Genomic DNA, 23,180 nt, shown 5'->3' on the forward strand with positions numbered 1-23,180 from the left:
GCTTAATTTGTAAAAAGAATAATTCTCAAATTTCCCATGCCCTCCTGAAGAACAAAGACTCATCCACAATGTCCAAAGTGCTCACAGAAACAAGGGTACGTCTGCTGTATTTACTCAAAGTTCTAGATTTTTATGGAATCCTGTAGACATGAACAAATAGTATTGCGCTAGACTATTGAGTATGATATATTTGTTTATAATATAAGTTCCGCATAACAACTTCTATGAAGCCTGTATTTATAATCCACAAACAGGGTATTCATAAGTCATTATAATGTATACATAATGCCGAAAAAATTAAATAATGATATGTTGTATCCTATCATGAATGATTGTAAGAACAGTCTATAATACATAATACTAGTTGTTGTTATAACTTTTAAGATTTATAGCATAAAGAACACCATGTAACTGTATATCCACTTAACGTATTGTAGATTATATTTCCAATAGTTATAATCAGGGCTTGACATTAACTTTTTTGCTCACCAGCCACTGTGGCTAGTGGTTTTCCAAAGTTACTAGCCACTCTGCATTTTCACTGGCCACAAATTTGACATCGATACCATGGGGAAAAACAATGTTATTTGTTAACATTAGTTAATGCACTGTGAACTAACATTGACAAACAATGAACAACTGTATTTTTATTAACTAACATGAACAAAGATTAATAAATTCTGTAAAAAATGTATTGCTCAGTGTTAGTTTATGTATTAACTAATGTTAACAAATTAAACCTTATTGTAAAGTGTTACCCATATTTTTAATATTATCTCATAATTTGGGAGCAGGTATATTAGGCTGCTGTCACTTTAAGACCTGACGCATGGATCCATTATACTGTTACACATGTGTTTTCTTTCTCAACTGTTTACGTTCACTTAAAACATAACTGACTGTTTACGTGAATACTCACCAAGATCAGCATTATGTTGTGTGTATTTGACTGTTGCAGCACAATAAGCAATAAGAAAAAGAACTCAATTTAGTACTGAGATGTCCCACACTTTGGGTGTGAGCACAAAATCTGCAGAAATTAGTGAAATTATGCTCAATACGCACAATTCCACGCCAAAATTCAAGCCCTGAAACACCAACAATATTCATCCAGAGGCAATGAAACGAGTGAGTGTGGAGAGGTGGGTTTGTGTGTCACTCGCTATCTATTTTATGGAAAATGAGTACTGGAAGCATTTCAGATATTTGTATAGATATGTATCGAAAAATCTATTTTTTGACAACACTACATTGCACTTAGTTTATTATTTCAGATGCATTTTTTTATGTAGCTCTGCAGTGATATATATATTATGTAAATCTTAATGTCAAGATATGAGACACAATATAACTGAACAAAAATATTCAGTAAATCCTTAATTAAGTCCTTTAATAGTCAGTCCCTTAAAAGAAGCACTGTTCTAAGTGTAAAACAAGTAGCTTGGAGCATCGACTTTTGCAACTTCACTACAAAACGTGTTCAAGCGTGTGTGATTGTGAAATCAACTGAAAGATATGAGTCTCATCCCTCAATTTATAATAAAGGGAAACTCATTTGTTGTGATTCACTTCCATTGGAAGTCTTTGTGGAAAGATACTGTACCTGGATCTGCATTAAATACACACTGTTTGGAAAGTATAGCCTCAAGATTACTCATTACACAGCATGTGACGACTGTAAAAACAAACAAAAAAACTCACTAACCTTGTCTTTGTAAATTTATATCCAGTTTTTCAAGTACTTTGCCAGGAACAGTGATGTTATGTAACTACTGAATAATTACAACTTCAATTTCAACTATAAAACAGCTCTATAGATTCTTATTTGATAGATTCAAGTACAGTTAAATACGAATATGCTGAATATTAATTGCCAAATAACACATTTAGGGGTTAAAAAGCTCAAAAAAAATTGTTCAGATTAATTATTAAAAGGCTCAAACAAAGCTTCACATTTTATATAAGCATCAGGTTCTGCTTTTAAACCCCAAGATCCGGTTGCACCAGCTGGACGGTTGTAAGAATAGGCTGGACATAAAAATATGTTTTAAGTACTGCGTAGAATTAATACCTGTTGCACCATCTAGCCGTAGCACACATCTGAGATGAAACCTTACACTTAGTCAATGGTAGGTGTAAAGTGAAAAGTCATGACTTCTTCAGAATAGATTCATTTCATGTCTGTAAATTAATTGTGAATTAATTGTTACTGCAGATGTGAACTGTACTGCACACTGCAGACACAGGTAACTAACACAAAATGTATCTATGTAATTAAGAAGGAAATATTAAATATGAACATATATCTGGGATTATTAGCATAAATTGTATACCTTGCATTACCTTGACAGCATATTATCTTGGAAATAACATTTCATGGTGTTTAAGTCCATTCACAGTAAGCAATATTTAGCCATGCAGCGAATTGTTTAAATTAAGTTACTGTAAAAAAAAAAACATAACGTAATAACATGACAAAGGTGAACATACAATATGAATTAAGTTGTATGTGCATACCTAAAGAACATAAATCTGTATTCAGATTTCAGAATGAACACTTTGGCATTTGCCATAGTCCTGTATGTAACTTGCTCACACTTTTAATAAGCAGGGACATTACGTGCTTAGGACGTTAAATAACAATTAACATGCTTAGGACGTTTGCGTTGTGAGATTGTACAGGGACAGGATCTGTTCCAGGACTCATGCAGTGGGGCGCGCATATAGAATCTTCATTTTGTTTTTACAAACTGACCAATGACGGATCACACAAATTGATTTTCGGTTGTTATCAGCAGGATGTTTCATAAGTTTCAGTTTCATAAGTTTCAAGTTTCATTATTCTGATCAGTTCTCTCATTAGCGCTGTTCTCTTATAAATAAAACATGTAGCCTGGAACATCAACTTTTGCAATTTTAAAAAGAACGTGTTTAAGCGTGTGTGCTTGTGAAATCGTCTGATAGATATGAGTAAGGAATATTGTGTTCCAGATGAGCACAGCCGTACATCCGGATATGTGACAAAGACATTACACACACACGTTTTACAATACTCTCTGCAAGAGCTTCTACAGTAGGTCCTTGTGATGTCCTGAATGAAAGAGCTAAGAAGAAAGGCAACCACATTCACACTCTCACTTACGTCAAGGTTGAAAGACAGATCACATCACAACAGTGACTCAGCTGTGTGCTCCTATGAATCAGTGTAGACTATGGGTGTGCAATATCGACAAAATATTTTTTCTGTGATTATCTTGATGATAATAATTGCGCAATTTCTCTGTGTGTGTTGATCTGATGTCGGTAACTTTACTGGTTTGGGCCTGTCGTGGACAAGCTTTTTATAATCTTCATATTCTGTGAAGTGATTAGTTTACCGATATTAAGTTTTTCCTTAACGTTAATATTGTGAAATACAAAATCCATTTTTTTGTACTGCAGAAATGGCACAAAAGCAGCAATTAAACTATTTTATCAAGTCACACGCTGTGTCCAAAATTGAAAACCTCCCTACTATATAGTAAATGAAAAAAGGTACACCAAAAGAGTAGTATGTCTGAATACATACTATTCAAAAAATATAGTATGTGAAAAGTCCCCGGATGACCTACTACTTCTGCTGAGACACAACTAACACTGGTTTCATTCATACCAACCATATTCATACTATAACATATTTTTTTTAAAGTCTTAAAGGGTTAGTTCACCCAAAAAATGAAAATTCTGTCAGTATTTACTCACCCTCATGTTGTTCCAACCCCGTAAGACCTTCGTTCATCTTCGGAACACAAATTAAGATATTTTTGATGAAATCTGAGAGCTGGATCACTCCTCCATAGACTTCTAAGGGATTGAAACTTGCCAGCCCCGAAAAGTTATTAAAGACATTGTTAAAATAGTCCAAATGACTACTGTGGCTCAATCTTAAATTTATCAAATGACGAGAATACTTTTTGTGCGCAAACAAAAACATATTTCAACTATTCATTTCCTTCTCTGTGGGCCTCTAGTCAGATAACGTAGTGTAATAGCGTAGAGCTACGTCACACGTAGGCTCACTATTGGCCGACGCTGGTCGTGTGTGATGCGTGTGACGTACAACAACAGAAGCTTACGCTGTTACACTAGTGAACTGACTCGAGGCCCACAGAGAAGGAAATGAATAGTTGAAATAAAGTTGTTATTTATTTATTTTTTGCGCACAAAAAGTATTCTCGTCATTTGATAAATTTAGGATGGGCCACTGTAGTCACTTGGACTATTTTAACGATGTCTTTAATAACTTTTCGGGGCTGGCAAGTTTCAATCCCTTAGAAGCCTATGGAGGAGTGATCCAGCCCTCTGATTTAATCAAAAATATCTTAATTTGTGTTCCGAAGATGAACAAAGGTCTTACGGGGTTGGAACAACATCATTTTTGGGTGAACTATCCCTTTAAAGTAAATTCAAATTCAAATGTAGTACCTACTCAGACAGAATGCAATTTCGGATTCAGTGACTCTCTTTATGAGTGAGTCATTGAATCAATCAACCAATTCTTTACAGTGGATCATTGAATCACTGATTCTTTCAAAACTGCCAATTAATTCAGAAAAAAAAAACGCCACTGGCACACACTGTTATTATCTTCATTGGTGAAATAGAGCAAAACAGACAATATTGACAATATAACTTCTTGTAACTTCTAACTCTCAATATTTACTTCTTGTTTACTGAACTTCTGTATAAATTCCATCACATTTTGAATCATGCTAGTATTCGTGAAAACAAGCATGCTGGCTCAAATATAACAAAAACAAATTGAATTTTGTGGTCATTCTAACTGCATTCTAATAGGCTTTATCATGCTGTAAATGCATGAACTATCAAGGCATGTTTTTTTGTGTTTTCTTTTTTTTTCGTTGCAAATTGAATGACAAATTCAAAAAGTTTTAACAACAAATATGATATTATAGTAGACTACATATCGCACAACACTTGTGCAGGCTGTGTGTTTATGTTCCAGTGTGTGTTACTGAATGAGTTCTCAGCAATGAGCACAAACCATTGCCCCAGGCACTGCAGTGTGTGTGTGTGTGTGTGTGTGTGTGTGTGTGTGTGTGTGTGTGTGTGTGTGTGTGTGTGTGTGTGTGTGTGTGTGTGTGTGTGTGTGTGTGTGTGTGTGTGTGTGTGTGTGTGTGTGTGTGTGTGTGTGTGTGTGTGTGTGTGTGTGTGTGTGTGTGTGTGTGTGTGTGTGTATGTGTGTGTGTGTTTTTCGGAAAATCACGCCCAGCTCGTCTTGTGACAGTCCTGAAAAAGAACTGTGTGCCCATTGTGTTAGTTTGTGTGTGTAAACCTTGTCTAGTTTGTTTTTGTGTGCCTCTTTACATTTCTCTTTTTGCATGATTTTGTCTGAGTATATTTGAATGCCCTTATCTACAGAATCAGTCATTTATAGTATAATGTATATATTTTTCTAACGTGTATATGTTTTTATATTATACCTGTTTTTGTGTGTGTTATTTGTGTGCATCTGTTGTTGTGCGTCTCTGTTCTCACACACAAAAGCCTTTGGCTCGGGCCTGATGGCTGGCATGCATGTCAATGACGCTGCTGTTGTGTTGTGGAGGTGATATGTGTGCACAGAGCACTTTAACTGCTCTAAGACAACGCACATCACACACACACAGATGCTGCTGACAGACCTAAAACACAGCACTATTATCATTTAAAGATGCTCACACAAACTGCATGTGTTTCAGTATGAGAATACTTGCTCTGGTCCTGCAGTTTAGTATTGATTTGAGACAGTCCTGCCACTCTAAAATCAGGATATGACACTAGATTAGATAATCTGATAAAAAGTAGTTATTCCTCTTAATGAATGGTTATAAAATAGATTTGCTTATATACTTTTAAGGGGTACTTTTATTTAACAAGGTTGCATTAAATTCATCAAAAGTGACAGTAAAGACATAACATGTTATGTTATAATTCCTAATAATAATTTTCTAATAAATGCTGTCCCTTTGAATGTCCTATTAATCATGTTTTCCATATTAAGCAGCACAACTGTTTTCAACATTGATAATAATGACACTGAAGACTACTGTAATGGCTACTGAATATTCTAATATGCTACTAATATGTTTTTTTTTAACATCGCATACAATACATTAAATATTTTTTGGAAAAAAAAATAATATTTCACAATTGTACTGCTTTTACTGTATATTTGAATAAATAAATGCAGCCTTGATCGGCATAAGAGGCTTCTTTCAAATACAAATCTTACTGAATTCTAAACTTTTAAATGATAGTGTATGTTATAACAATAACATCATCTTCATGTTGTTCCAACCCTGTACCTGAACTTTATTTCCTTTCTAAGAAAACAAAAAAAGATGTTTCATAGAATGCTCAAGCTGCTCTTTTCAGTGCAATGAAATTGAATGTGGACAGCTTGAACATTCTGCTAAACGTCTCCTTCTGTGTTCAAATGGGTTTGGAACAACATGAGGGTGACTAAATGATGGCAGTATTTTCATATGTTAGATATTGATTTAATTGGATACTAAACTTGACTTGTTGTTTTGCTCTCAGGTCTAATAATACGTTATCCAGCCGGAGGACATTGAAGAATTCCAGATTAGTCTGCAAGAAAGACGATGTTCATGTGTGCATCATGTGCCTACGAGCCATCATGAACTACCAGGTAAAACACACACAAATCTTTAAATCTTTACTATTGAGGAACTCTCTTAGACTTTCCAGTTTTTGCACGATTCCACGCTGCGAAATATACAAAATTATGATTTTTTTTTTTTTTGGTGATCCTGCCTAATTGGCAGTTTAACGCAAAATGTGATAAATGTGGTAAACAAAAAGAAGCACAATTCATTTATCATTTTGATCACTCACACACACACACAAACACACACACACACACACACACACACACACACACATACACACACACACACACACACACACACACACACACACACACACACACACACACACACACACACACACACACACACACACACACACACACACACACACACACACACACACACACACACACACACACACACACACACACAAAATCCTGGTGGGACTTGTTTTCATACCAAGTAACCTGTTTGGTCTTTATCATGTTTTATTTTCACATAATAAATCTTGAAGTTCCTGTTATGTTTACTAATTAGTCCTCGTTCTGTCTCTCTCTCAGTATGGCTTCAACATGGTCATGTCTCACCCTCATGCTGTGAATGAAATTGCACTGAGTCTGAACAATAAGAATCCCAGGTAACCCATTGAGATTGTGTGTGTGTGTGTGTGTGTGTGTGTGTGTGTGTGTGTGTGTGTGTGTGTGTGTGTGTGTGTGTGTGTGTGTGTGTGTGTGTGTGTGTGTGTGTGTGTGTGTGTGTGTGTGTGTGTGTGAAATAAAGAGCACTTTCCCAGAATCCACCGCTTTAATTCATTGCGACTCCTCTTTCAGAGTCATAAATACTGGCAGCTATAACAACAGACTCCTTAGTGTGTGTGGATGAGTTCTTACTTCATCAGTTTAGATGACATAAATAGGATAAATGATTATTAATTTTGGTTATATACACTGCTGTTCAAACGTTTGGGGATTTAAAGAAAAAACATTTTAAAAGAAGTCTCTAATGCTTAACCAAGCCTGTAGTAAAACAGTGATATTGTGAAATAGTATTACAATTTAAAATAACTGTTTTCTGTTATTTCTAATATATTTCCAAATGGGTTCCACTTTATTTTGATTGTTCACTTTAGACATTCTACTAACTATAAGTAACTTTGCAAATACATGTCAACTAACTGTCATTAGAGTATTGGCAGAGTGTAATAGACTGTCAGTAGACTGGTAGATTATGGTTAGGTGTAGGGTTCGGGTTAGTAGAATAAGTTGACTTGTAGTTGCCAAGTTACTTATAGTCAGTAGAATATCTTTTGGAGGACCAACTAAATAAAGTTTTAGCAAATATTATGCAGACAGTCTACTAATACTATAATGAGAGTTAGTTGACATGTAGCAGCAAAGTTACTTAAAGTTAGTAGAATGTCTAAAGTGGACTATCAAAATAAAGTGTTACCTTAAAGGTTAATTTATTCCTGTGGTCAAAGCTGAATTTCCAGCATCATTACTCCAGTCTTCAGTTTCACATGATCACAGTGTCACAGTCCTCCAGAAATCATTCTAATATGTTGATTTGCTGATCAGGAAACATTTCTGATTATTAACAAATGTTAAAAGCAGTTTTACTACTAAATATTTTTGTTACATGATACAAAACATGATACATATATTTTTTTAGGATTTTGTGATGATTGGAAAGTTCAAAAGAACAGCATTTATTTGAAATCGAAATCTTTTGCAACATTATTAATGTCTCTACTGTAACTTTTGATCAATTTAATGTGGCCTTGCTAAATAAAAATATTGGTTTAAAAAAAAAAACTACAACAGAAAAAACTTTCTGACCCCCAAACTTTTAAAATGGTAGTGCAGATCATCTGCTTCTTCTAGGGCTACGTTCACACTGTTATTTCACACCAATCGGATTATTTGTGTATCCAATTGGAATCTGATCTGAATTATTGACTGTGTATCACAACTGTTCAGTTCGGATTTGTGTGTCCCATACTGCACATTCGTTTTTCCGCAATATCTGCATTGGTTTCTATGGCAATGATGTTACATATGGCAAAACAACAACCGCAACATGTCTTATTTACATTAAGTAAAATAAGACAGCTGCGTCTTCTGAGTAGCAGAAACACAGTTGGCTGGTATGAGCGGCTTTATTCCACGCCGCTCTCTGTTATATTAGCATTTTCTGCTCGTCTGGCACTTGCAACAACACAGCATTGTTTCTGCAGCGACTTTCAGCATGTTTCCTATAACAACGTCTGACATGTTCACTTTTTACGTGTTGTGAGAAAGTCACATTAACTACGTGAAATCCGATCTGAACAGTCAGACTGAAACGGTTTTCCAGAAATTGGATTTCAAACCACATATAAATGTATCTCGAAACAGATTTGTAAAAATCGCATTTTATGATCGGATTCCAATTGGATATTCACAAAAATCGGATTTGGACTGACAGTCGGAACAATGCTTAAGAGATAAAGTGCAGTAATGACACACATGTTTTAATATGTGTGATTTTGCTATTCATCCAGATGGAACTGGATAATATTATCCTCCAATCCAATCTGACTTCTGACCTATAATGCTGCCTGAATCATAATCATACACTGTTGGTTCGTTGGCCAGAGGAGAACTGTCCCCCCTGACTGAGCCTGGGTTCTCCCAAGGTTTTTTTCTCCATTCAGTCTTTATTCTGATGGAGTTTTGGTTCCTTGCCACTGTCGCCTTTTTCGCCTTTTTCCACCTTTGTTGTCACTTGCTTTTGGCTTGGGACATTAAATTTAACATTTAATTTAATTTTCAACAATAATATTGATCTGCCTGCATTGACACTATTATACAAGAACTGAACTGAGGTGGACGATGACATCACGGTTTTCTCCAGATGAGAATATATAAATTAACTAAATTAATACAACAATTTTTACAACAAAAAGGAAACATCACAGAATTTACTTAAGCTGGACTGTGACGCTATTTTCATCTGGAAACAAACTTTTTTGCAGTATTTTTCTGTTATCTCTGTAAAGCTGCTTTGAAACAATCTGTATCGTAAAAAGTGCTATATAAATAAATGTGACTTGACTCTCTGCTGGTGCAGGACTAAAGCTCTGGTGCTGGAGCTGCTGGCTGCCGTGTGTCTGGTTCGAGGAGGTCATGAGATCATTCTCTCAGCTTTTGATCACTTTAAAGAGGTACAGAAACACTAATGCGGGAACTAATACTTCTGACACACAAACTTGACTCAACACTGCTTCACTGCAGATAATAGACTCACGGAAACACTTCCAGATTAAAAGCTGATCTGTGTTCCAGAATCACCCAATCATAGTGTAATAGACACGAGACACATTTTAGGCTAACAGTCCTGTACAGTAAATAGGTTTAGACACACACCTGCTAAACACATTGTTATTGATTAGTTTAGTGGGAGGAACACCACACCTTTATTTATTCTTATCTCTTGTTTCTGGGAAGGAGAGATCAAACTAATGTAATTTCCTAAAAGGATGGTTTGTGAAATAAATTTAACTAGTGGATCATGGTGTTTTTGCAATATCTTATTATCCTGGTATCAAAATCTCATTTTTAGTTTCTCTAACATTATTTTACTGCATGAGCTCTTACTTTATTACTTTGCAGGTGTGTTCAGAAGATCAGCGGTTTGAGAAACTCATGGAGCATTTCAAGAATGAAGATAATAATATCGACTTCATGGTATGTGTTAGACCAGCATGCAAATATACACATTTTCATTTGCAATCATGGTTATTAATCCTCTAAAACACATAACCCTGTACCACTGATAGACAGTGTTCAGCTGTGAGATACAATTTTAAAAGCAAATAGATTATTGCAGAAGAGCTTTATTAAGCTGCATTAGAAGAACACGGCATCATAATAGTACAGCCCTTTTAGCCCTTTGCACATGTGAAAAGAAAAACACTTTACGTTGGTTTAAAATCTGAACATTTGGAGTTTAAGTAAAAGGCAAGCTTTAGGGGTTTGATTTAGGGGTACATTTGATTATAATTAAATTTGAACATGGAAAAAATTTGTTAAATGAAGATGGGAGCATTACACCTTATGATATCTGAAAGCATTGTGAAATAGGCCTTCTTATTTAAATAAACTAAGGTAGCTGAAAACACAATCTTGTAAGGGATAATGTTCTTTTAAATATGCCTGACTGGACATTTCCCCACATATTGCATAGTCACTTACCAAATGAATGCACATTATGTATTGATTTGAAATTAGCAGTTTTACAGAAAACCTTTAAGTTAATGTTAATAATATCTTAATACCTTCACATTTAGCAGATTAGAGATGGCCGATGATATAGTTTACATTTTATGATGATACAAGCAATCAAACTCTTGAGATTTGATATTGTATATACAGTAGTATAGTTTTGCGTGAGTGGATTGTATGTACATGAAAAAAGTAGGATACTTCTATATTCAATTTTTATAAAGAGCTGAGCAATAATATTGTTTACATTTTGTGACGATATAAACAATCAAGTAGTTGAGATTTTCTATATGTGTAATAAGCTTGTAATAAGCCAACATATGAGTAAACGAACATGTGAAGGTTAAGGGATATGTAAAACTTTGTGAATGATAAATGTTCTTTTGTTTGCAGATTTTATTTAGTTTTATTTAAATTGCTCTTTTAACATAACAACATGCATAGCTTTACAAAATTTTGTAGTAATAATAAAGATAGTTTGTATTTCCATTTCAGAGTTAAAACAGTTTTCTTCATCAGTAATTAACCTTAAATTTGTCAATATTTGTGGGTTTAATTTTTGTATGGTGTATATTGTCTTGCAGGTTGCCTGTATGCAGTTCATTAACATTGTGGTTCATTCTGTGGAAGACATGAATTTTAGAGTGCACTTACAGTACGACTTCACAAAGCTGGGCTTGGACGAATATCTGGACGTAAGTAAACCTGCTGGAATGCTTCTTTTGAGGCTGATGTTCAGTATCAGGCTAAATGTTGAGTGAGCCTCGAGAGGATCCCTCACTCTTTCTCTCTCTGTGTCTCTGAGTAGAAACTGAAGCACACCGAGAGTGATAAACTGCACGTGCAGATTCAAGCGTACCTGGATAACGTGTTCGATGTCGGGGCTCTGTTGGAGGACGCAGAGACCAAGAACGCAGCGCTGGAGAGAGTGGAGGAACTAGAGGAGAACATGTCTCATGTTAGTAATGTTTTTACAGTACAACACTCTTCACCGATGTCTAATAAAACCCTGAAAAACAACCATTTAAGTGCTTTCCATTTAAAGCATTCAGTTTTGCTCTGCAGCACCAGAGAACAATATGACCTTTGTCTTGTTTGTCATTTATTGCCAATATTTTCTCATTAGCCTTATGGAATTTGCATTATGTCATTATGAATAACAGCAAGCTTTATATGTGGATAACCAGATCAGACACAATAAATTAGCATTTTAACATGAATGAGCATTTTAGCAAGTGTGCAGTTGATCATTGTATTTTTGGGGGTTTTAAGCAGTATTAGAGTTCAACAGAAAGTATTTAATGATAATGAAACATGATAGGACCCCATGATACATCTACAGTAGCTTGACCTTTGACCTTTTGTGACCGTTGGCCCTCTTGCCAAAGGATGTCGTCCTGGCCTGAGGTCATTTCCTCATTAGTGCAGCATTGATTTTTATAGTGCACTGCATAAGTGCGTATATTCTTGATAGAGTGGTCAAGAATGCTAAAGTGATAATGTGAATCTGAAGTTAAATATGTATGCAACACTGCCTGGCCTGGAGATTTTAGTGTTCTGTTTAAAGCACAATGCTCATATCTCAACAGTTTGGAAAACTCAAATGCTCAGGTCTCTTGTAGGCTTTCTGCCATAGAGTTATTAAGAGAACTGAAGACAGAATCTCAAATAAGCCATGTTCTGTAGCTGGAGTCTTATTTCTTGTTGATTCTTGTTTGTGTGTTTTTTTTTTTTTAGCTGACAGAGAAGTTACAGGACACAGAGAATGAGGCGATGGCGAAAATCGTTGAGCTGGAGAAACAACTCATGCAGAGAAATAAAGAGCTGGAGTCTATTCGGGTAAAATATGAATCCTTACTTCATCTTGAGTTTCTACTTGAGAAACTTCCTCTTGAGTTTCTGAGTTACAATTTGCGTAACAATAATTTAGTTAATGTAATAAAGGTTATGCCAAAAATAGTAAACACCAATAGATTTGAAAAAGAAGCATTGATAGCATTGAACAGTCATGTTCTGCATGTACATACTATGTACATGATAGTTACATGATAGCTAGTTAATGGTGTTGAATTGGACTTAAATTTACTGACTTTACAGTATATATATATATATATATATATATATATATACACATATAATTACGTTTATATACATACATGTATTAATACATAAATGTATATATGTATATTACATTAATATACATATATACATTATATATACAAATAATTACAGTGCAATAACTGGGTAATAACTACTTACCAAATTAGCCTAACTAACCTTATCATATTTAGTTACCTTATATTCTTCTTACTCTTATTCTTACTCTTACTTTCTTTTGTTAGTACACTGTAAGTGCACCTTTCATATTTGTGATCATTCATATTCAGATCTAGCTTTATTAGTGAAATACCCATTTTTCATCATCCATTCCAAAAATAAGTTTGTTTTTTTCTTGTTGACTTGAAAATCCCAAATTTTTGTTATTTTAGTGTCAAGAAAAAAAAAATAGCATTAATATTTGATATATAAAAAAATATTTGATCTTTTTGTTTTCTGATTTATTTTAATTCTTTGAAAAAAAGTTATATATCAGTCTGATCAGACTTCAAGACTCCCAAAAAATTTAATTGCGAATATTTTGTCATATATTGCGATTTGAACTGATCTTATTATTTTTCAATTGTGCTATAAAATAAAAAGTGAATATGTGATATTGTAATAAAAAAGTTATAAAACACCAGATCACACCACGCTTTAATCTGAAACACACAATGAAAACTATATACATTACTCAATCTCAGCCTTTGATTTTATAATCACACTAAGCTGTATCATGATTTCAATTTTATTCTGATTAATTGTGCAGCCCCATTTATTTATTTTAATGGTACATTTAAAAGACTTAATTAGCTATCTATCAACTCACATAGCACCGTTTGGGAAAGGCTGCTTTAAAGTATAAAAATGCTTTCTACATTATGTATGTTTGTGTTAATTTTGTGGTGATAGGAGGTGTATAAAGACGCCAGCTCTCAGGTGCACACACTACGGCGGATGGTGAAGGAGAAGGACGAGGCCATTCAGAGGCAGTGCAACCTGGAGAAGAAGATCCACGAGCTGGAGAAACAGGGAACCATCAAGATCCAGAAGAAAGGGGATGGGGACATAGCCATCCTGACGTCACCTTCACCGGGGAACGGGCATCTACCAGGGTCAGAGGGCGTAGTTGGGCTGTCGGGTGAGGGCCTGGTCAGTAACAGAGGTGTGGCTAACGGGACAGCTCATGGTGTGTCCATGCCTGAACCTCCACCACCCCCTCCTCCTATGCCGGCGACAGGTGAGGGAACACCCTTCGTTCTAAATAATGGACATGCGTTGAAAATGTATGCTTTTTAGAAGCCAGATCTACTTCTGAACTACAATTTGTATCACTATGTTTGGAATGATGCACTGAAATAGGGTTTTCATTCACGTTTTTCAAATACATACGACAATGTTGTCAAAACGATCCCCGTTCACACGGATCCACAACAACTATTAAAAATGCTGTATTATGCTGCCAGGCCAGTAGTTGGGGATGTCACTTTGCAAAGAAAAACTAGCGCCTATAGATTGAACACATAATACGCATGCGTATGATGTCACCTTTTTCACAATTTTGCGTTTTTGTTGTTTACACAGAGACAATAACAGTTTTGTTTTCAAAAACTTGCACTTTGAAACCCGTTTTCAAAAGTTTGTGTTTTCAGGCTGTTTTTAGTTGAAAACGGTGTCGTGTAAACGGCCCCTTATACTAACAGAGGCAATGGAACAGGAAGCAGTGTAAAACCAACTAAGAATAAAAAACTCAAAAACAGACTGAACTTTACATGTTTAGCGGCAAGAAGTTTGAAATTGAATATTACTCCGAAAGCAAAAATGCAATATACTGTACATGTGCGCTGAAGAATATTTTGTTTATTTGGCTGAATCACACAGGTTGTTGGTTTCTGGTTCGCTGGTCATCAGCATGGGAAGTGTGAGTTTAGCTTGAGAACAGCATGATTGTACTGGTCCACCGGTTAGACCAGCACTTTAGCAGCTCTAACCAGCATAAACAAGCCTGGACCAACAAGTAATTCAGCCTGGTTTATGCTGGACTTTTCAGCAGGAAATGTTTCAGCCTCTTCACGGAAATGTCCATATTTCAAAATCAAAAGAAAGAAATTAGATTTGCATTAGGAAAATAAATAACACTTTAGTTTAGGGTCCAGTTCTCACTATTAACTAGTTAGCATGCATATTACTAGCATATTGGCTGTTTATTAGTACTTATAAAGCACATATTAATGCCTTATTCTGCATGACCATATTCTACATCCCTCAATATTTAGAAATCCTATTTAATACCTAAACTTAACTACCTTACTAACTATTGATAAGCAGTGATTAGGAGTTTACTGATGCAAGAGTCGTAGTTAATATTGAGAAATGGACCCTAATCTTTCTCTTTCTCTAATCTTTTCAAGTACCAAACGGTCTATCTGCTCCAGCACCAGCACCACCCCCTCCTCCACCTCCTCCTCCTCCTCCTCCTCTTCCCGGTCCTGGTGTGGATATATCTGCCCCTATGCCTCCTCCACCCCCCCCCATGGCCCCTCCACTTCCAGGCTGTGGATCGCCAACCGTCATCATGAACTCAGGACTGGCAGGTAACAGAACCTGCTCGACACTAAACACAAAACCATAACAATCATGTACATGCTCAAAGTATAATACAGAATTGCAGAGACATCACATGAACAAAAAACCCAGTGATTTAGACCCAGATACGCCACACACCGCTTAAGAATGTGGAAGTTAGCATTAGTTTGTGTTTAAAGTTCACGCGTCAGTTCAAAATGGCTTTGGGTCTCTGGTGCCGCTGTCACCCTGTCTCCTCTCTGAGACGAACGATAACAATCACCACAGATCAAGCTGTTTATTTAGTTTCCTGTAACTTGTTTAATGTCTGAACACGTTCAAGTGAGTCATAATATCAGCTCTTTGATTTTACATCAGATCAGCGTCTTTCAATTTTAGTACATTGAATTTATTTGACATACGGTGGTAGTATTTGTCCATGTATTTTAGTGAGAATATGAGTAAAAATGCATTATTATAATGTGAGTATACAACATTGGAAATGTGGTCATAAAAGACTTTTGCATAATTCATCTCAAAATGCTCAAGACTTACAGGATTTACACTACAGTGCAAAAGTTTAGGGTTGGAAAGATCTTTCAATGTTTTTGAAAAAAGTTTTTTATGTTTATCAAAGGCTGCATTTATTTGATCAAAAATACAGTAAAAACAGTAATGTTGTGAAATAATATTTTAATTTAAAATAACTCTTCTATTTAAATATGTTTTAAATTGTGATTTGTTCCTGTAATGGCAAGGCTAAATTTTCAGCATCATTATTCCAGTCTTCAGTGTCATGAAACGCACAATATTTTACATTGTAAAAAACCTTATTGACAACGGATTAATCCTTTATTACCTTTTTCATTCAGTCATCACGTGTCTTGTTTTAATTATTATTACTAAAAAGTATCCCAGGTTTTCTTTAATCCATGGTTTGTTGGTGTGGAAGCTCTCTCTTGATCTTTATCATTCCTTATAAAACAATGCAGTTATTTAGGAATTTCTGTGGAAATGCATTCAATAGGAGAATAATGCAAACAGATCTTTGGAATCAGAGGTTGTGTTTTGTCTGTTCTTAACCACCTCTTTCTCTCTGCGTATTTCTGCTCTACCTATTGTGCCGCCATAGAGGGACCCATCAAACTGTACTGTAGGTTTGCTGCGTTGTGTTGTGTGTGCTTAGTCGTGTGTGTGTGTGTGTGTGTGTGTGTGTGTGTGTGTGTGTGTGTGTGTGTGTGTGTGTGTGTGTGTGTGTGTGTGTGTGTGTGTGTGTGTGTGTGTGTGTGTGTGTGTGTGTGTGTGTGTGTGTGTGTGTGTGTGTGTGGTCATGGTATTTTAGTCTCTAAGACAACACACTCAGTTCCTCTGTAATCTTGATCTGACAACGACTCTGCAGCTGTATTGCTGGTTGTTCCTCTTGAAACTGGGCATGAAATTGGACACTGTGTTGCTGAACTTTTCCTTACCATTTAAAAACCAGAGAGGAACATTCGTTAGACCTCACTTACAGAGTTCAGCAAATAACAGGACTCTAATGCCAGCCTATGTTCCATGAGATGTAAGCTCTTATTTCTACACTCCAATCTCTGTTTCCAGAGCTCAGGCCATGAACCGCAACCTCATGGAAAACAAAAGTACAATTCACACCAGCGATTTTCCGCCAAAATTAAAGCTTAATGGTTTAATATTTGAAAATTAATAAATATTAGTATTATATATTTATGCTTTTATTATATAGTATTATATAATAAATTGTTTTATTAAATGTTCATTTTTTATTAAATAATATTTTACAGTACAATGGTATTATAACTTTATTTTCTTATATGGTTTAATATTTGTATCAAATAATCACAATAAAAATCATCATTATTATTATTTCAGTTATATTGAATGGGTCAAAACTGTAGGAATGTGGCAAGTGCAATTATTCAAGTGCAAAGATTATTTTTTTAACTGTTTATTTTCTGGTTACTGAAATAGTTTTGAGTTGGTTCTTGTAATGAATATGTGAATCTGGATGACAAAACCAGTCATATGGGTCATTTTCTGAAATTGAGATTTATGCATCACATGAAAGCTGAATAAATAGCTTTCCATTGATGTATGGTTTGTTAGGATAGGACAATATTTGGCCGAGATACAACTATTTGAACATCTGGAATCTGAGGGTGCAAAAAATCGAAACATTGAGAAAATCGCCTTTAAAGTTGTCCATTTATGTTCGCGATTGTGCTGCATTCACTCAGAAAAATAAATGTTTTATACATTTACGGTAGGAAATTTACAAAATATCTTCATGGAACATGATCTTTACTTAATATCCTAATGATTTTTTGGCATAAAAGAAAAATGTATAATTTTGACCCATACAATGTATTGTTGGCTATTCCCACAAATATACCCGTGCTACTTAAGACTGGTTTTGTGATCCAGGCTCACATTTTTTTTTCTTAAATAATTTTTATTTTCTATATAGATGCATTCTAGAATCAACAATGATTCATTATTTTCAAATTAAATTACTCAAGGTATCTGCTGAAAAACTAAATATCGCAATGTCACTTTTTAATATTATTTCCCGAGTATTTTTCTATTGTTATGGTGGAACAACAGTCTGAAGAAAATCTTGCTGAGCTAGCTAGTTAGTGTAATTGTCACTTAAACTTAGTTAGTTTCTTTATTGATAACATCCTGTGTAGAGGTAGGCCTACTAAAAACATTTAAATGTGATTCTATCACCCCCTTAAAGGTTGTATCAGTGATTTCTGGCCCAAAAATAAATGTCTAATCTTTCCTAACGATCCGCTAGCTGCCCGCCCCATAAGCATGCAGTCAAAAAACCTCGTCTCTGTAGGCAGCCTAGGCTCTGAGATCTGCACACAAAAACAAATGGGTACAACCACCACTCAAAACCAAAATAAAGTGTTCCAACCAATCACTGACAGGGGCGGGTGTTGCTCCGATTTCGCGTCCAGCCGTGCACGAGCGCAAAACCTCACAACACCCGCCCCTGTCAGTGATTGGTTGGAACACTTTATTTTGGTTTTGAGAGGTGGTTGTACCCATTTGTTTTTGTGTGCAGATCTCAGAGCCTAGGCTGCCTACAGAGACGAGGTTTTTGGACGGCATGCTTATGGGGCGGGCAGCTAGCGGATCGTTAGGAAAGATTAGACATTTATTTTTGGGCCTGAAACCACTGATACAACCTTTAAGGACTGAATCTTGTTACTGCAGTGACACACAAACTCTTAAATTTGGAAAGCATTCACATTTGTTTTTGCACAATTCTTTTGAAAATATTTCTAATTTCCAAGTCATACTTAAAAATGCCTAAAAGTCAGTAAGTCAAGCAATTGACATAAAAAAAAAAACTGCTAAGCTTTTTTCAAAACTAACTTCGCTTTTCTTAGGCATTTTTGCAATGACTTTAAATCAACTGGTTTTAAATGGACATATTTTAAAAAAAATTGATCCTTTATATCAGAATTAAATGGATGTGCATCATAAAGCAGTAAGACTAAAAATGCCATGTCCGCTGTGTGAGTACGTGTTTGATTGTGTTGTGTTTGCATGTTGAAACAGTGTGCCGTGCCATTACAGGCGACTGATCGTCAGATAAGACGATAGTTGCGTAAATTCAGGAATGTTTTATACATGCTGTGACTTTTTCTCCTTTCTGCTTGGCCTAATATCCCACCATCATATTCATATTGTACTGTATATTAATATCATATTGTCCATAACCCTCATCTGAACTGGACACTCTATTCACTCCCTCTTTGTTACCTTTGATCAGAGATTAATATCACTGGATCTTAATTTAACCATATTCAAGCATGAGTGTTTGCTGTGTCTGAGTCAGATTCAGTCATTCACTGGATCATTTTGGACGTTTTTATGAAGTATGAACCTGTATAAGCGAAGGAAACCCAACACTTGACTCATTGTCATACTAAGACGCAGTTTGAGTCACATCCTCATGGTGTAAACCCCAAAACAGCCCTGAGCATCTGTCAATGTCTCATTTCCTAAACACACAAGACAATGTTATTGCTCCGAGATGCAGTTTTCAGTCAGGTTTCATTTAATTGCCTCACGTTTCTCTGAATTTATTAAGAGAAATCTAAATAGACACAAATAAAATGACCTAAGAGTATAGAGCTATAAAATGAATAGCTCAGATCATTCTCTTAGAGAGATTTGATATGACAAATCTGAGCACAGTTTGAGACATTCGTGAGATCTCTTTTGAATCTTTAGAGGAGACGCATGAGATTACTGATATATGTTTCTCAGGAGAAACATCTGAGAAGCCTTTGACTTCATGAGAACAATTCAGATCTCATTTGTGATTTATCTTCCCTGTGGGAGTCTGTGATTCTGTCTCTCAGGATCATAAAATGGGCTCATCTGTGATTTAGGATCAGAATATCTTGCGAATGTGATGATATTCATCAGGATACATTTGGTAGTAAAAGTCTACACACCCTTATTAAAACTGCAGCTTTTTAAAAATGTGTGTTGATATACATTTTGTTAAATGTTAGATGTATGATATGCATTTCATTATTATAACTCAATGAACTGGATTGAGTTAGATGATGGCACTATCGTCTTCTGTAGAGCTGCTTTATAGCGGAATCGACTTTGTTTCATAATGGAACCTTTTCACAGACTGTGATGATGCGTTTTAATGGCCATCAACATCATAAATCCTGCAAAGTTCTTATATATATATATATATATATATATATATATATATATATATATATATATATATATATATATATATATATACATTTATAAAACTATACTTTGTGTTATATTAGTTTACCCATAATTTACTCAACTTCCACTACGACTTCCACTACTGAGAAACCCAGAAATTTGCAAATGGTTATTGTATTAAACTGAACTGACTTGAGCTGAATAATGACACTATTGTCTTTTGTAGAACTACTTTACAGCAGAATTTGAATTTGTCTCATGCTTTATGAAGTTTACATCATTGATTCTGCTATTTTCCTTTTACTGTGAAGCTGCTTTGCTTGATTGCTTGAAAACAATCAGCATTTTTGAAGTGCTATATAAAAAAAAGATGACTTGTCTTGACATGTAAAATGAATCAAAGTAAAATCATGTCAATATAATAATGTAATATTAAAACCAACTAAATTCATACAATAGGGGATAATTCACCTCAAAATTAAAATTCTGTCATCGTTTACTCGCCCTCAAGTTGTTCCAAACCTGTATGTTTGTCTTTCTTCTGCTGAACACAAAAGAAGATATTTTCAAAAAAGTGGTTAACCAAACAGTTGATTGTAGCGTAACATCATTTTACGTCAATGTTTTTTTTTACATCTCAGAAAGCTGCAATTTTAACAGGAGTGTGTAGATTTTTTATGCCAACTCTATGACAGACTAGAGCTATTTTTTTCAGCCTGAGATACTAGTTACATACAATACAAATTGTCTCGTGCTCACACATTTCCCCCTCACGAACCCTCATATAAATGTATAGATAAATCCACTATGAAGGTATTTTTGGTGCAATACTACTGAACACCTGTGACACGCAAATTTGTAGTTGTAAAGAATAGCCACACATGTGTATCAGTAAATTTGAAGTCACAGAGAGAAATGCATTAAGAGTAGTTATTCAGTAGTTTTGCACCAAAAATACCTTCATAATCCACAAACCAGCTCCACATCACTCAGTAGATCAGACTGCATGTTTTGTTTTGTGTGATTTGCATGATTCGGATGTGTTCTTTCTGTCATGTTGTGTAGCTGTGAAGATTAAGAAACCCATCAAGACTAAGTTCCGTATGCCGGTGTTTAATTGGGTGGCGCTGAAACCCAATCAGATCAATGGCACGGTGTTCAACGAGATCGATGACGAAAGAATACTTGAGGTGAGACGGACACAGTTATGAATACTTTGAAAAAAAAAGTTTTGAAACTGGGCAAAAACATTTGAAAACCATTTGTTTTGTTACAGTACATAAAAAAGCTCAAATGCATGAGCTACATTTCATCTGTTTTTACACACAAAAAAATCTGTTTAATACAAAATACAAACTTATACTGCAGTATAATTCAATAGTATTATAATTAATAGAAACATTAATGTAACATCATAATCTGGAGGGTAATACTTTCTGTAAAGTACACATATTATGCATTATGAAGGCATTTAGGGCATTGATTTCATAATTCATGCATACTACATTGCATTATAATAATTTGAGTACAATCTATTATCATGATCAACATCCAGTTTTTATTATGTTGTAATAAATAATATTCTTTACAAGAGTTAATATGAGTTGGTTATTCTTATAATGTATTGCAGCTGAGGTTACAATCATGAAAATGAATCAGTGTACTCTGATTCATAAAATATATCTTTATAATGCATTTTAATACTCTACCATTCAAAAGTTTGGGGTCAGTAAGGTGTATTATTAAAATGATATCTGAAGGATCTTGTGAAAATGCAGCTTTGTGTCAGTCACAAGAATAAAATTACATTTTAAAATGTATTCAAATAAAAAAACAGTCATTTTGAATTATAATTCTTTTCACAATAATCCTGTTTTTACTGAATAGTTAATCAAATAAATAATATTAAAAAAATTAAACCCCAAACTATAATAAGACAAACTGTATAATAACAAACTGACAATAGAGGATTCAACTGCACTACATGTAATGGATCAGTACAGATGTTTTAATACACACATTATTAGACTGTCCATTTTACGATGTGAGGAGAAAAAATGATTTATTATTCTCTATATACTGAATTGTTGTTGTATGTTGATTTGCATTATGATTCCAGACTGGCTGGTATCACTTTACAGTATCAGATATACAGATCAGGATTTCATGGTCAATGGCGAGTGTGTTTCTTCTGTTCAGGATCTGAATGTGGATGAGTTTGAGGAGATGTTTAAAACGAAAGCACAGGGTCCAGCCATAGACCTCACCTCCAGCAAACAGAAGACCTCTCAGAAAGGACCAAATAAAATCTTGCTGCTGGACTCCAACAGGGCTAAAAACCTGGCCATCACCCTCAAAAAAGTGGGCAAGACATCAGAGGAGATCTGCAGAGCCATCCAAGTGTAATTCACAACCGACGTACACTACACATGATCACCAACATCTCTTTATTAGCGCCCTAGAAATAGTTTTGAATATGTCTTTATTCTTTATCATGGTTAACTATAAAATTGAATGGTGGACTCCAAACAGCAGCTTCTGGAGGTAATCAGATTGATGAGGATAATGCTTTGATACGTGTGTGTGTGTGTGTGTGTGTGTGTGTGTATGTGTAAGGTTTGACCTGCGGACGTTGCCGGTGGATTTCGTGGAGTGTTTGATGAGGTTCATTCCAACGGAAGCGGAGCTGAAAGTTCTGCGTCAGTACGAGAAGGAACGCAAACCTCTGGAGAACCTGACAGACGAGGATCGCTTCATGATCCAATTCAGCAAGATCGAGCGTCTCATGCAGAAGATGACCATCATGGCATTCCTGGGGAATTTCACAGAGAGCGTTCAGATGCTCACTCCGGTAAATAACACGAAC

At 35.2% G+C, this 23,180-nt stretch overlaps 1 protein-coding gene across 4 annotated transcripts in view; it reads left to right on the forward strand.

Annotated features, from left to right (window-relative positions):
- fmnl2a (formin-like 2a) overlaps nucleotides 1–23,180 on the forward strand; it is a 104,511-nt gene that overhangs the window by 66,002 nt on the left and 15,329 nt on the right. For all 4 annotated transcript variants that reach the window (XR_013197067.1, XM_077215246.1, XM_077215245.1 and 1 more), the window contains exons 7-18: nucleotides 6,583–6,694; nucleotides 7,214–7,290; nucleotides 9,765–9,858; nucleotides 10,307–10,381; nucleotides 11,503–11,613; nucleotides 11,727–11,876; nucleotides 12,656–12,757; nucleotides 13,928–14,255; nucleotides 15,427–15,609; nucleotides 21,380–21,504; nucleotides 22,514–22,716; nucleotides 22,931–23,165. Coding sequence is in view for 3 of the 4 variants with exons in the window: in XM_077215246.1 (XP_077071361.1) it covers nucleotides 6,583–6,694; nucleotides 7,214–7,290; nucleotides 9,765–9,858; nucleotides 10,307–10,381; nucleotides 11,503–11,613; nucleotides 11,727–11,876; nucleotides 12,656–12,757; nucleotides 13,928–14,255; nucleotides 15,427–15,609; nucleotides 21,380–21,504; nucleotides 22,514–22,716; nucleotides 22,931–23,165 (1,795 nt within the window). In the remaining variant the exon portion in view is untranslated. The remainder of the gene's footprint in view (nucleotides 1–6,582; nucleotides 6,695–7,213; nucleotides 7,291–9,764; nucleotides 9,859–10,306; nucleotides 10,382–11,502; nucleotides 11,614–11,726; nucleotides 11,877–12,655; nucleotides 12,758–13,927; nucleotides 14,256–15,426; nucleotides 15,610–21,379; nucleotides 21,505–22,513; nucleotides 22,717–22,930; nucleotides 23,166–23,180) is intronic.

Source organism: Siphateles boraxobius, unplaced genomic scaffold, assembly GCF_051911475.1.
Source record: "Siphateles boraxobius isolate OS27281-9 unplaced genomic scaffold, OSU_SipBor_1 7, whole genome shotgun sequence".
NCBI lineage: Eukaryota > Metazoa > Chordata > Actinopteri > Cypriniformes > Leuciscidae > Siphateles > Siphateles boraxobius.